General features: G+C 53.5%; 1 protein-coding gene across 6 annotated transcripts in view; it reads right to left on the bottom strand.

Annotated features, from left to right (window-relative positions):
- Nucleotides 1–13527, bottom strand: part of ARFIP2 (ARF interacting protein 2) — a 466032-nt gene that overhangs the window by 310394 nt on the left and 142111 nt on the right. Inside the window, exon 1 of one of the 6 annotated variants that reach the window (XM_069640483.1) lies at nucleotides 3750–3786. The exons of the other annotated variants lie outside the window; for them this stretch is intronic. Within the exon in view, the coding sequence (XP_069496584.1) occupies nucleotides 3750–3771 (22 nt within the window). The 5' untranslated portion in view covers nucleotides 3772–3786. Of the gene's footprint in view, nucleotides 1–3749; nucleotides 3787–13527 lie in introns of those variants that run through there. 6 annotated transcript variants of the gene reach the window in all.

Genomic DNA, 13527 nt, shown 5'->3' with positions numbered 1-13527 from the left:
GGTGGTTCGTTTCTCGAGGCTCTCGTACGAAATGAGGAAGAGAAGATCTTCTTGCCGGTCTATGTGCGCCGTAAAGCAGCCAATCTGCGTCTGCGGATATTCTAGGATGGTGGGACAATGAGGCTTTAGATTTAATAAAAGACTTCCGAGTGGTCTGGCGTAAAAGTTATTTGATTGCTGAGGGAGGCGGAATCTAAGCTTTCACCAACTTTTTTTGATTCGTTGGGCCGTGGCGGGACAGTGACTTCAGCTCCCCGGTCCTTGTTTAAGGGCGATTGGAGTGGGTGGGTCATAGTTGGAGACCCCAAAAAAGGGGGGGTACAACCAACCCCTTCTCAGCATTCATCTCGCTTGGCGCGGACTCATTTGCGCATATTTCAGCTGAGTTTTCTTCTGTGATTTTCGGAGTCCTGCTGGGTTTTAGGATTGGTGCAGTCTTTCTTGTTTTCACTACGGGTTGTACATCGATCAGGGCATCAAGTATCTCATCATCATTGAGTTCCGTAAGCACATCGTGCTTTCTTTTCCCTTGTCTAGCGAAAAGTTATTTTATGGAGTTGCAGATCCTGGTTTTGGGGGTAACATCCTCAAGCGCTCTTTGTTGTGTTTTATTCATTTGGCCAGTTTTTTTAGCATTTATTTGTCCTATGTTTTTTTTTTTTTGTAGTTTTTTGATGTTACTTGACTCTCCATTGGGTCTCTGGGAACTTATCTTTTTCTTTGTCAGAAGCCCGAGTTTAGGGTCTTGGATGAATTCCCATTCCTCAGCTGAGTCCGGCGTTTTGTCCTCGGATTGGGCTGCAGTGCCGCTAGTCTCCTCCGGGGGAGCTAGTCTGTCCGGGCTGGCGCCGAACGCGCCCTGGGGTGCCGCCACCCCACCACGGCATCGAGGCGGGTCCTCCGTCTCTGGCGCCGACCTTCCCGCCTGAGCTGCGTCGTGGGAAGAGGAACCCGTCAAACCCCGAAGAGCCGCCTGCTCAGTGCAAGCTTCCACGGTAAGTAGGAGGTCTTGTGTTATGCAGCAATTTGTTTGTTTGGGTTGTTTAGTGGGTTTTGCCTGTTGCTCTACGGCCTCTTCCTGGTTGAGCCTATGCACCTGTGGAGACTTTTCCCTCGCGGTCGGTCCTCCGACTGGCCGCACTGGGATGCCTACGACACTTGGCAAGGGCTGGGCTAGGTATTCGGGCTGAGTATTCGGAACCTTTCCCGCATTTTCAGCACTTCCCACGTTGTTCTCTTTGGTCAGAGAGGCGGTTATGTGCTGCGTAGTGGCTAGAGCTTCGACCTCATGACTCACTTCTCGGGTTTTAGATTTTTGTTGATTCGTGACTTCCGTGAGGGGGATGTGAGTTTTAGCCACACATGATTGGCCTTTTTAGGTGATTTCTGAGTGATCACTGCCGCTTTTTTCTGACACTGAGACCCGGCTGATGTGATGGTTGGGCAGGTGCCCATCAAGGTGGTGTTTATAGGCAATAAAGCCTGAGTTCTGAGTTTGACCGGCTGTTTTGAGGAAAACTGAGGACTTGAGGACAGTTGGAGTTTCCGTGAGCTTCTAAGGCGCATGTTTTCTTCTTCTTCTATGCCCTCGCTGGAAATATTTAAAGTGCCTGGTTGGTGGAAGTCAGAGGTTGTCGCCATGTCTCTGCCAGTCCTGGCAGGGACTGCAGAGACTGCAACTGACTCTGCTCTGACTCCGCGGCCGCTCCGCGGTGTATCTGGGTATTTGTATTCTTCTTCCTGTAGTAGACAGTGAGAACAGACTCGGAAAGTAGAGGAGCAAATGAAAAGTCCGACCTGCAGAGACTGCAACTGACTCTGCTCTGACTCTGCGGCCGCTCCGTGGTGTATCTGGGTATTTGTATTCTTCTTCCTGTAGTAGACAGTGAGAACAGACTCGGAAAGTAGAGGAGCAAATGAAAAGTCCGACCTGCAGAGACTGCAACTGACTCTGCTCTGACTCCGCGGCCGCTCCGCGGTGTATCTGGGTATTTGTATTCTTCTTCCTGTAGTAGACAGTGAGAACAGACTCGGAAAGTAGAGGAGCAAATGAAAAGTCCGACCTGCAGAGACTGCAACTGTCTCTGCTCTGACTCCTAACCCGTGGTATATTAGAACGTCATCACACAATTTTTCAACATTTGTATTCAAGCCGGTATTCACCTGAAAAGCGGTATTCATCTAAAAGACGCTTTGCTCCTCTTTCGTCTCGTTGGACGAATGCAGCGTTCACTGTGGTGCGGGTACAGCAACTCGGCACCCGACGAGGAGTGGCATTGCCCACTCACTACCTCGGCGCTTCACGGGTGCCCTTAGATTCGTTCTCGCGACGCCTACTTTTCATATTCGTCTGTATTTGGCGGCACTCGTTTCTGTGCCGCTTTCTCCCTGCCCTCGCCCTCACCTCCCACGGTCCAATGAAATGAACCATTTGTTTGTCCTCTTAGAACAGTGCACCTGAGCATATGCAGTTAATGCAGTACAGGTGTTGCAGGCATATTGGGGTACAGTCGAAAAGGAGGAAGTCCCCCGCATAAGCCAGCCATATTGCAGCAGCTACTAGACTGCTGCCAAAATCAGATAGCCCTGCCTGATCCCTCTAAAAGTGGGGACATTTCGGGATAAATGTCCCCTGTGGTCTAGTAGACGCTTCGTGCAGCCCTACTAACGTGCACAACAGTCTTCTGGTATACCCCATGCGGCAAGTGTTGCCCACAGCAATCCCCTGTCCACCGCGTCAGAGGCGGCACACAAGTCAATGGCAGCCAGTTATATTAATATATGTGTGCACTGCACCAATCACCGCTGTAGCGGCTTCAGAGCCTAGTCTGGCCTGGGAGCTGGGGCACTGTGCCCCCCACCACCAAGGGCATCAAGGAGGAAAAGCAGAAGCGCGAAGATAAGAGGATGGGAAAGAGAGGAGAGATAATGACCAGAAATGCATGAACACCGTGGGCAGGGTCCCGGCATCGAATCCGAGGCCACCATCAATAATAAGTGTACTGCAACCCCGACCAACTGTGCCCACTGGTTAACACTTTCCCTGAACCCTCCCCGAACTGACTCACGCCTCCACTGTCCCTTCTCCAACTACCTACCTAATGCCCCGGCCCCATCCCAGCCGTTGCACATCCTTAGCCATAGCTTTTGGCCATCCTCTTCCCAATCGCAGGCGAGCCTCCGTTCCCAGACTGATGTTGGTTAAATACCCTTGCCTTGGCGTCCCATTTCACCCAGGTCTTCTTTAGCTCTTGCATATGCCACTCCTTAGCCACCCAGGACACTGGAACGGAAGCATCTCCTGCGCAGGGTTTGAGAAGCTGCTGCGGAGGTCTTCTCTTCTCGACCTGCTTTCCCTACCGTACACATTCCCGGAAATGCCCCTCTGTGTGCCTGCATGACTGGTCGGGTGGCACACCCAATGGACACCGATGCGGGGGCCTGCAACCTTTGGACTAAGCCCCAGGAACCAGAGTCAATGGTCAGGGATCATGGGACCCTCTGGAGCGCCGCAGAGGGCCTCGGTGGCCGTGTCCCCCATTAGCCCCAATCTCTAGGGAGTTTCCGAAGCCACGCTTTAAGCGAAGGACCTTGGTGTGCTATTCTAGGGCTGGGCCAGTGCGGATAAAAGGACTCCACGAAGTGACCTTAGAGGGAGAGGCGTGCATCTACCCTCGCTGCCTGCCCCCCTCCCCGTTGCTTGCGACTGTGTGACCCCGGGTCGGAGGGGTGCACCTGACGCCATCTACCTGCTTTCCGCGTCCCCTCCATCGCCTGCCAGGAACCGGTCCGTCCAGCTCCTACGGGCGGCGAGCGATTAATCACCCCCACAGCCGGCGGCGCTCCCAGGCCTCATCTCCTGCTCAGCCTCTTGCTCGGTTACTCTTTAACCCGGAGGTATGTGCCGGCATCCGAGGCGCCCCCAGGCTGCTCCCTCCCCGGGGATCTCTGGGGGCCAGCAGAGGGATGACCCCCCCCCCCTCCAACACAAGGGGAACCCTGTGCTGACGCCACCCCTTACACGAGAGCTACCGAAAGGCGCAGACCCCCCCCATATCAGGGCTACCCATGCAGACGCTGCCCTGCTGAGAACCACCAATGATGACCTCTGGCCCTTTTGCCATGTTTTCGGGAATAAGTAGAACCTAAAAGGAACTCTCACAGCCAGAGACGGTGTTCGTAGTTTCCATCGCAGGGTATCTTATCGAAAACTAGTTCAACGAAGTGTTTTTAACGAATTTCGTAGCAAACATATGCAGGGGGGTTGGGTTTGGGTAATAATGATGGCGGTGGGGGAGTGGGGGGTATGCGAATGCGCAGTGGAATATCATTACAAATAAATAAATAAAAAAGACATTGGACATCCAGGGGATCAGCACACGGTTCTCCCCAGGCCAGGGATCACAGTAGGACAATCCCTTTCTCATAGAACTGGTGTTCCAGAGGGTCCAGGCAGTTTGGAGGGGCACACCACCTTCAGTATTACCCTAACCCAACCAACGCTGCATTTGTTTGCTACGCAATTCGTTAAAAAAAACCTCGTTGAAATAGTTTGACAAAATCTCCTGCGACGGAGTCTACGGGATTACATGGAAAATGAAGTAACCCAGCGGATCCAGCAGAGTGCCTGGAGGCATGGGAGAGGCAGCTGGGAACTAACATCGATAAAGCGTCAAGCGGGGCACCTTTGGAATTCCCACACAGGAGTCGGCCTGCTCTGTCCCACCAAAGAGGGCGCTACAGGATTTTGGCATCTGGGACCCAGGCCGGCTCTCCCGCTGTGGTCCCCTAGCACGAGGATTACCCCACCGTGATCCCATGATGCACTGCATTTGAACCATCACGCCAGTATACCATGCTGAGCCCTCCTTTATACAGCAGTATCCTTAGTGGGACCCCAAAGTGCAGATTCCCCGACACCTGCTCTCCCTCTGTGGCTCCTCCAACAGAGGGATTTCCCTGCTGTGATCCTCGACTCCCTCATACAGGAGCCGCCTTGCTTGGACCCCAAAGTGCAGATTCCCCGACACCTGCTCTACCTCGGTGGCCCCTCCAACCACGGGAATTTCCTGCTGTGATCCTCGACTCCCTTATACAGGAGCCGCCTTGCTGGGACCCCAAAGTACAGATTCCCCGACACCTGCTCTCCCTCGGTGGCCCCTCTCCAACAGAGGGATTTCCCTGCTGTGATCCTCGACTCCCTCATACAGGAGCCGCCTTGCTTGGACCCCAAAGTGCAGATTCCCCGACACCTGCTCTCCCTCGGTGGCCCCTCTCCAACAGAGGGATTTCCCTGCTGTGATCCTCGACTCCCTTATACAGGAGCCGCCTTGCTGGGACCCCAAAGTGCAGATTCCCTGACACCTGCTCTCCCTCGGTGGCCCCTCCAGCAGAGAGATTTCCCTGCTGTGATCCTCGACTCCCTCATACAGGAGCCGCCTTGCTGGGACCCCAAAGTGCAGATTCTCCGACACCTGCTCTCCCTTGGTGGCCCATCCAGCAGTGGGATTTCCCTGCTGTGATCCTCGACTCCCTTATACAGGAGCTGCCTTGCTGGGACCCCAAAGTGCAGATTCCCCGACACCTGCTCTCCCTCGGTGGCCCCTCTAGCAGAGGGATTCCCCTGCTGTGATCCTCGACTCCCTCATAAAGGAGCCGCCTTGCTGGGACCCCAAAGTGCAGATTCCCCGACACCTGCTCTCCCTCGGTGGCCCCTCTAGCAGAGGGATTTCCCTGCTGTGATCCTCGACTCCCTAATACAGGAGCCGCCTTGCTGGGACCCCAAAGTGCAGATTCCCCGACACCTGCTCTCCCTCGGTGGCCCCTCTAGCAGAGGGATTTCCCTGCTGTGATCCTCGACTCCCTCATACAGGAGCCGCCTTGCTCGGACCCCAAAGTGCAGATTCCCCGACACCTGCTCTCTCTCGGTGGCCCCTCTCCAACAGAGGAATTTCCCTGCTATGATCCTCTGGCACAAGGAAAGCTCGGTCCAGGGCCCTTACACTGGAGCAACAAACAAGACACCTATCAATACCCACATCTTAATCTCCCATGCAAAAGACACATTGCGGGGTACCCCCGATTGCGCCACTGCGGAATTGGATCCGCCCCCGCACCCCTAGTGTCCCCTAGCAGAGGGATTACCGTGGCTGGGATCTCCAGCACAGTGAGTTCTATGAGCTAATCCCCTGCATGGAGGCTGCCATGATACCCTAATACAGCAGCCACCCCTCTGTGAGCCCATACTGCAGAGACTCCTACTGAGGCCTCGTGGCACACACACACACACACACTGCCCTGCAATGGTGCCAGGTACAGGTGTGATCATCACCCCCAGGGCTCTCTGCTGATGCCTGAAAAGGGAACTCTTAGACGAGCCCACCTGTAGCGCCCCCACCACTGCTTCCTTTATTTATGTATTGCAATATGGTTTCAAACAAACCATTTGCACAAGTCACATAGGTCCGACAGTTACAATATAAAATCACTATTACATACGTAGACAGTACATTAAGACGAGTTTAAGAACCACTTTACAAAGGATAACACACCAACACTTCGTGCAATTTCCTGTACATTGTTGGTCTGTCAGTAACAGAGCAACACAATAAGCACGTGAGCCCCGCCCACTTCCTCCCCAACGAAACCTGGACCCAGGCCTTCAGAGGGGCCCATTCCGCAAATAACTACTGCAAGCCTTGCTCCAAGCAATGCCGAGGGCCGCCAATCCGCCGCAGCTAACGAGCAGTTGGTCCAGTGGGACAGGAGGCCCTGGCCACCACACTGTAAGCTAGGCAATTGTTAGCAGTAAACTGCCTGCACACTGTACATATTGTATACGCTCAGCTGTAGATATGTATAAATGTAATGTACCTATTATTGCAACTTGTAACGCATTATAAACATGTGCCCTGATGCCCTTGGGCAGGGTGCGCACTATAAATAAACAAAATACAAATACAAGCAATCTGGGGGGGGGGGGCGGCGGAAGGCGAGAGCGGAAGTCGGCAGGTGTGTGCAAAGAATAAGAATGAAAGGTATGTGGGGGGGCGAGTCAGCCGAATCTAAAGCGTCACATAATTTAAGGGTACATCTAGGCAGGCACAGGCGAGTGCATGCAGCTCCCTGCTGATGATGTACGATCTGCTGCTCGTCCATGCAGAACTCCTGCACACCAGGCCTGGCTCTCCAGTGTTTGAGAACCTAACGAACGTGGGCTTCCCACAAGATTCTGCCAAGGCGTGTCTGCCCGGCGTTTCCGATCGATCTCACGGAGCCTACCCGCCTGCACCCATCTCCCCGGGGGAGGGGAGGAAATGCATGCGTATTACCACAGCAGCCTTTCCGCCACGTTGAGGGCGAGCGGATGAGCCTGCTGTTCTGTGATCCAAGCCTATCCTCAGCGCGGTTCCAAAGACATGAACCCACTGAGCTTGAAGGAACCCGGACCGCCTGTCTTCAGTAAAGGCGGATAAAGCACATCATGACAGAGTTCGAGCCGGCGGGTCGCCCTGTCTGCCCGGCACCCTCTTCTGTTGCACTGCTCCTGCGACACAAGCGGCAGTCACTACTGGCGAATTAGCAACATTGTACCTTTGCTCTACTTAATTCCTTTTCAGTCCAACCAAAGGTCGTTTAAGTCCCCCCCCACCCTGAACACAAAGTTACCATTTCACCCCCGCCTCAGCTGTTGTGCTATGCACTTGCAGGAACGGTGAAATGCTTCCACAACCTACAGGCACCAAGCTCACACACTTGCGACAAGTGCACGTCAACCTTGTCAAATGGGTCAAGCACCCCTCTCCAGGTCTATGGGAGCTGGGCGGCAAAGGAGAAGTCCTACCCCTAAGGGGCATCCCAACAAACTAGGGTCCAAGTCCTAGCTTTCCCACGTGTGCCCGCCTCGCCTCTCAGTGGCTATGCATGCCAGTGTTGGTGCCGGCCCCAAAGAGAAGGAAGCCGGCAATCGCCGAGCAGCAGGGCGAAAAAGCAGGAAAAACATAAGCAGTTACCTGCCCGCAGGGCCAGCCTTAGGGCAAGGCGGGCCAGGCGACCATCTGGAGCGCCAGTACCACCCCCGTCACTCCAGCTCTGGGGGGGGGGGGGGGGGTCTTTCAAGGGCTCCCCCGAGCTGGCATGGTGGGGGACGGCACGACAGGCGCCCTATTGTTAGTAAATGCGCCCACGCCGGTGGGGCGCATTTAACACTAGGGTGCTTATGGGAAAGCATCAGCACCCTATTGAGATGATTACCGGACTGCTCCAACGCAGGAGCGAGTCGGTAGAATAGGGTGCTCATGCATTACCATGAGCGTCCTATTCCAATGATTAGCTCAATGCCCAGGCGCCAGAGCAGGGAGTTAAAAAGAAAATTGGCGCCCCCCCGCATTGACCAGAGGCACGTGGGGAGGAGGGCACATTTTTCTTAAACCGCCCAGGGTACTGCTGCTGCTAAGGCCAGCACTGCCTGCCCGATCGCAGCTCCAGCGCCTCAGCGACCCGGTCACCACTGCGAGACGCCGACTGCAGCGGCACAGCAGTACAGAGAAGCTGCACAGTGAACAGGGCTAGCAAAGCCAGCTTGTAGTCCCATAACGAAGGATGACGCACTGCACCACCATGGACCTGAAAGGGGAAGCTTACCCCACCTTACAGAAGGGGACCCTGCCAGTAAGGCCCCAGAAATGAACTGCAATATTGTTTTCTCATCACCGCTGTTGTGGGCGGTCTAGGCCCCTCTGCGTAACAAAATTACGGACACTGGATACGTCTGCACAATTCTTTATCTAAATATTAACTGAACTCTTCTCTCCTTCCGCCTCCCTTCCTCCCGCCCCTCCCTTCCTGGTCCTGGTTTCACTTTCATTTAAAAGGGGCAGGCGCCCTCTACTTCACAACACCCCCACTTACGTATCATGAAAGTTCGTGGCCTACATTTTTTCAATGAGGCGGGTGGGCATCCTTAGGAGTCGCTGGGGGCACCCGGGTGGGTTGCCTGGGTCGTTGCCTGGTGTCTACGGCGGAGGGTTTTCAGGCGGGTGGGGGACCACGGCCTGGCCTCTTCGAGGGTTTCCTCTTCTTCCGGTTCTTCCTGGACCATCTTTCAGAAGAACGACGCGTTCCTCGTCATCTCCCCTTGGTCTCCCATGGCTGTGATCATTGGTCCTTTGATGTCCGTTACCACTAAAGGTTCCGGTCGGTATCGAGAGTCCGTTTTCCTATTTTGGGGTTGCTTGACCAGTACGATTTCACCGACTGGGATTTGGGGTTCCCTGGCTCTCTGTTTCTGATCGGCCCACTCTTTCGCCTTCTTACGTTTCTCGGCCTCTCGCTTTCTTATTTCGCCTCTGCCGGGGTATAGTCTTCCAGCTGGGGTAGTCTGGTCCGCGGCTTGCATCTGATCATCAGTTCTGCTAGTGTCCGGCCGGTCGCTTCATGGGGTGTATGTCTGTAGCTCCTCAGCATTTGGGAGATCGCTTGGGGCATGGGCGTTTGGTCTGTCGCGGCCTTTTGGCATATCCGCTTGATGGTTGCCATAAAGCGCTCCACCATGCCATTGGCTTGTGGCCACAGTGGCGTGATCTTTTGGTGGAGGAACCCAAGGTGGGCTGCAAACTTCCCGAATTCCTGGCCGTGGAAAGGTGGGCCATTGTCCGTCTTCACGACATTGGGGACGCCCCATTCACTAAACAGTTAGTCTATCACGGCTACGACTTGGTGGAATGCCGTAGACTGTACATGTTTCACTAGGGGGAATCTCGTGTACTCATCTATTGCGACTAGGAGATAGCCTTCTTCCACCGGGATCTAAAAGTCAAGGACTACTCGTTGCCACAGTCCCTCGGGGAGAGGGACTGTCTGGAGTGAGCACGGGGGTGAGCTTTCTGCATTTATCTGGCATGGGTCACATTGCCTCAGTGTGTCTTCCACTATGGTGTCCATGTGCGGGAACCAGACCTGATTGCGTAGTACTTTCTTTGTGTTGGCTATGCCGCAGTGCCCCTCGTGCACAATCATGACTAGGGGTTTCCGGAGGCTCTTGGGGGCGACTAGACGATTTCCTCTGAGCAGCATTCCTTGGCTAGTCGTGGCCAGCTCCCCGTGTATCTTTGCCATTCGTGATATGTCTCTCAGCCTGTTTCTGCCCCCTCTCCCCCGGCTCGAAGTGTTCCGTGGCCACTTGTCACCACCTGTTGGTGTTTGTTAGTTGTACTGCAGCCCGTATCGTGCGGTCAGCTCGGCTGTGTTCCACAAATTGTTTCGTCGTGATCGCCGGCGGAAGAGCGTTCAGGGACAGGTACGCGATGTATTCCTCTGCTTCACCTTGTATCTCGCTGTCTGGGTCTTTGTCGGGATGTGTTGATAAGCAATCGGCCAGATTTGCTTCGCCTCCGGGTTTGTGGATGATGGTGTAGTCATATTCCTGGAAGCGGATGCCCCAGCGTTCGATGCGTGGCGGCATCTTTATTTTGGGGCTTCCGAATAGGGCCAACAGGGCTTGGTGGTCAGTGATCAGCACAAAGGTCCTGCCGATGATGAAATGATGGAATTCTTCACACGCCCAGACTGCCGCCAGGGAGTAGACTTGCTCTATGGGGTTCAACGCTCGTCTGGCGTAAGCAACCACGTGCATCTCAGAGTTTTGTTGGGGATGCGTCTGGGCCAATATGGCTCCTAGGCCTACAGGGCTGGCGTCCACCATTATTTACGTGTCCCATTGTGGGTTGAAGTATGCCAGTTAGTTGCTAACTTTTTCTTGATCGTGGAGAAAGCTTGTTGGCATTGCCTACCCCAGGTGAATGGCTGGTCCTTCTGTAGATGTAGTCTTAAGGGGCTGGTGAGGGTCGCATAATGGGGGAGATACCGTGTGCAGTATCCTGCCATGCCTAGGAATGAGCGCAGTTCGGACACGTCTCTTGGGCTCGTGAGGTTGACGATGGCACTCATTTTGTCGGGGTCTGCCTTTATGCCCTGGTCTGAGAAAATGTGGCAGAAGAAGCGCAAACTATGTTTGTTGACCTCGCATTTGAGGCTATTGAGTGTGAGGTCGGCTTCCTGGAGGATGTGGCAGACCTGCTGCAGTGCTTCATGTTGTTCTTGCATAACTCCAAAGACCAATATGTCGTCGCTGTAATTAAACGCATTGGTCACTGTACTGATCAGTCTTAGAATGGTCTCTTGGAATATTTCGGCTGCTGATTAGTTTCCGAAATGTAGCCTCTTGTAGCGAAAAAGGCCTTCATGTGTCGTGAACGTTGTTATGGATCTGGATTCGGGGGTCGGTCACTAGCTGGTGGTAGCCTTGGTTGAGGTCTACCACCTTCGAGAACCTGGCGGCTTGATTGAGTCTCACCAGCATGTCTTCGATGTTTGGGCCTGGTTGCCTCTCCCGTTGGATGGCCATGTTGGGTCTACTTCTTGGGTCATGTCTACGCAAAGGCGGAGGCATCCTTCTGCCTTGGGGACAACCACTAGTGAGGAAACCCATGGGGTGGGTCCTTCTGCCCTCTCAATGTTGTTGTCGAGTAGTAGCTGTAGCTCCTGTGTCACTTTGGCTTGTAGGTGGAATCCAATTCTTCTGGGGTGCTGTGGTATGGGTCGCACAGAGGGGTCAATGTGTAGTTTGAGAACAGTGTCCTTCAACATGCTGACACCTTTGAACAGGTTGGGGAAGACGGTTCTCAGTGTCTCAAGATCTAACTCTTTCTGGGAGATTGGCCATATGGCTTGAGCAGTTCGGGGGAATCCTTGAATCGTCTCCGACTGGTTGTAGCAGATGTCTATCAGATGTAGCGCGATGGCTGTCTTGTAGCTTAGAAGGCATCTCCCTGTAACTGGGCTGTGGATGACGTGTATTGTCACAGATACTCTTTTGCCTTTGTGTGCTAGGTCACATAGGAATTGGCCCTTGGAGGTCAGGGGGAGGGTTGCACCCCATTGGAAAATGTGTGCCTGAGATGGCTGTAGGCGGTATGCTACGGCTATCGCCTGGTATGTCTTTTGATTCAATACATTGACCGTTGCACCAGTGTCAATGAGAAACGGAGTGTCTAGCCCTCCTAGTTGTACTGTTACTCGAGGTGCTGTGCTGTCATCGGAGAGTCAGATATGAGCCGGACGTACTCCCTGCTGTACCGGTCATACTCTGGGTATTGGTCTGCCCCTAGCAGGTGTTCTTCTACTGGGGGGTTCTCATACGGGTCTCGGGTGTCGAATTCCTTTCTTGGATCTTCATCAGGGATGGGTTGTGCCTGGTAGATCTGTTCTAGGTCGTTGTACGTTTAATTTGTTGGCTCCATTTGTAGGTTCTCCACCGCTCAGATGAAACCGGGGTGTGTGATGTTCCTGGAGGCGTTGCTTCTGGAGTTGGCCCTTTCGGGGTATGGTCTTGGGTTGAATGTCCTGGCTGGTTCATATCGTCTGTTCGTTGTCATCTGTGTCGGTGGCCTGTATGCCACTATTAGTGGCGTTCTTTCGCAACACATGCTCTGAAAGTGGTTCTCTTGGTCGCATCTCATGCACATCTGGCCGATTGCCGGGCACTGACCTTTGTGGGGAAATTCGAACCCGCAGCAATAACACAGTCTTTCTGATTGGGCTCGACGTGTTCCAAGAGTCTTGTCGGGATGATGTGCCGAATTGGCGGAATTGCCCTTGTGGGTTGGTGGTGACGGCCGCTACTGTGTCCAGTTTCTTTGGGTTTTCGATGTTGGCCGCTTGGACGTCGACCCGTTCATACACCCTTGCTAGTTCCGCTATCTCTTGTAGGGGGAGGGGTTTCTTCAACAGGTGTTTTCTAAATTGGGATGATAGACACCCTTCTATTACCCTCAGTCAGATGACTTCATCATCGCTGAAGTTCGCAAAATCACAGTATGTTATTTTCCTTTGAAGGCGTAGGATAAATTGGCCTATCGTTTCATGGGGTGCCTGGGTGCACTGGTTAAAAGTGTACCGCTCGTATTCTGTTTGGTACCACTACTAGGTGTCCATTTATTGTGGTGATTAGCAGTGGGTATGCTGTCCTTTCTTGGGCCAGGGTGGTTTTGATGACGCTTTTGATGTCTTTGCCTACTAAGTTGGTGAAGATGTCTAGTTTGTTAGGTGCATCTTGATTTCCAACGGCTCTCGTGAATTCTTCAAATTCATCCATCCACTCTTGCTACCTCTTGCCTTGGTTTTCCTGAGGCTCAAGTGCAAAGGGATTTGTCTGCGTAGAAATGATATTGGGTTGGTGGGTGTTATCCATGCGGCGGCTGGTATGGCTCCACATGCTGCTGCCCCCCCTGATTGAGACATTTTTGCTTTGGTTCACTCTTTCTTGATCTCTGGTTTCAGGCATGTGCCTCTGGGTTGGCTGAGAGCGTGGCGGTCCGTCTTAGTTTTGTGGCTCGCCTTTCCTTATGTCTGCCTGGTGATCATCGCTTTTTGGTGGTTTATTGGCTACTGTTTACAAGGTGCTCTTCCCTTGTACTCCGTCTGATAATCCTCACTTTCTAGTGGATTTGTGGGCCACTGGATTGGCCT

Source organism: Ambystoma mexicanum, chromosome 7q, assembly GCF_040938575.1.
Source record: "Ambystoma mexicanum isolate Mex_15411 chromosome 7q, UKY_AmexF1_1, whole genome shotgun sequence".
NCBI lineage: Eukaryota > Metazoa > Chordata > Amphibia > Caudata > Ambystomatidae > Ambystoma > Ambystoma mexicanum.
The sequence above is the reverse complement of the archived record's forward strand: the minus strand, read 5'-3'. Positions and strand labels throughout refer to the sequence as shown.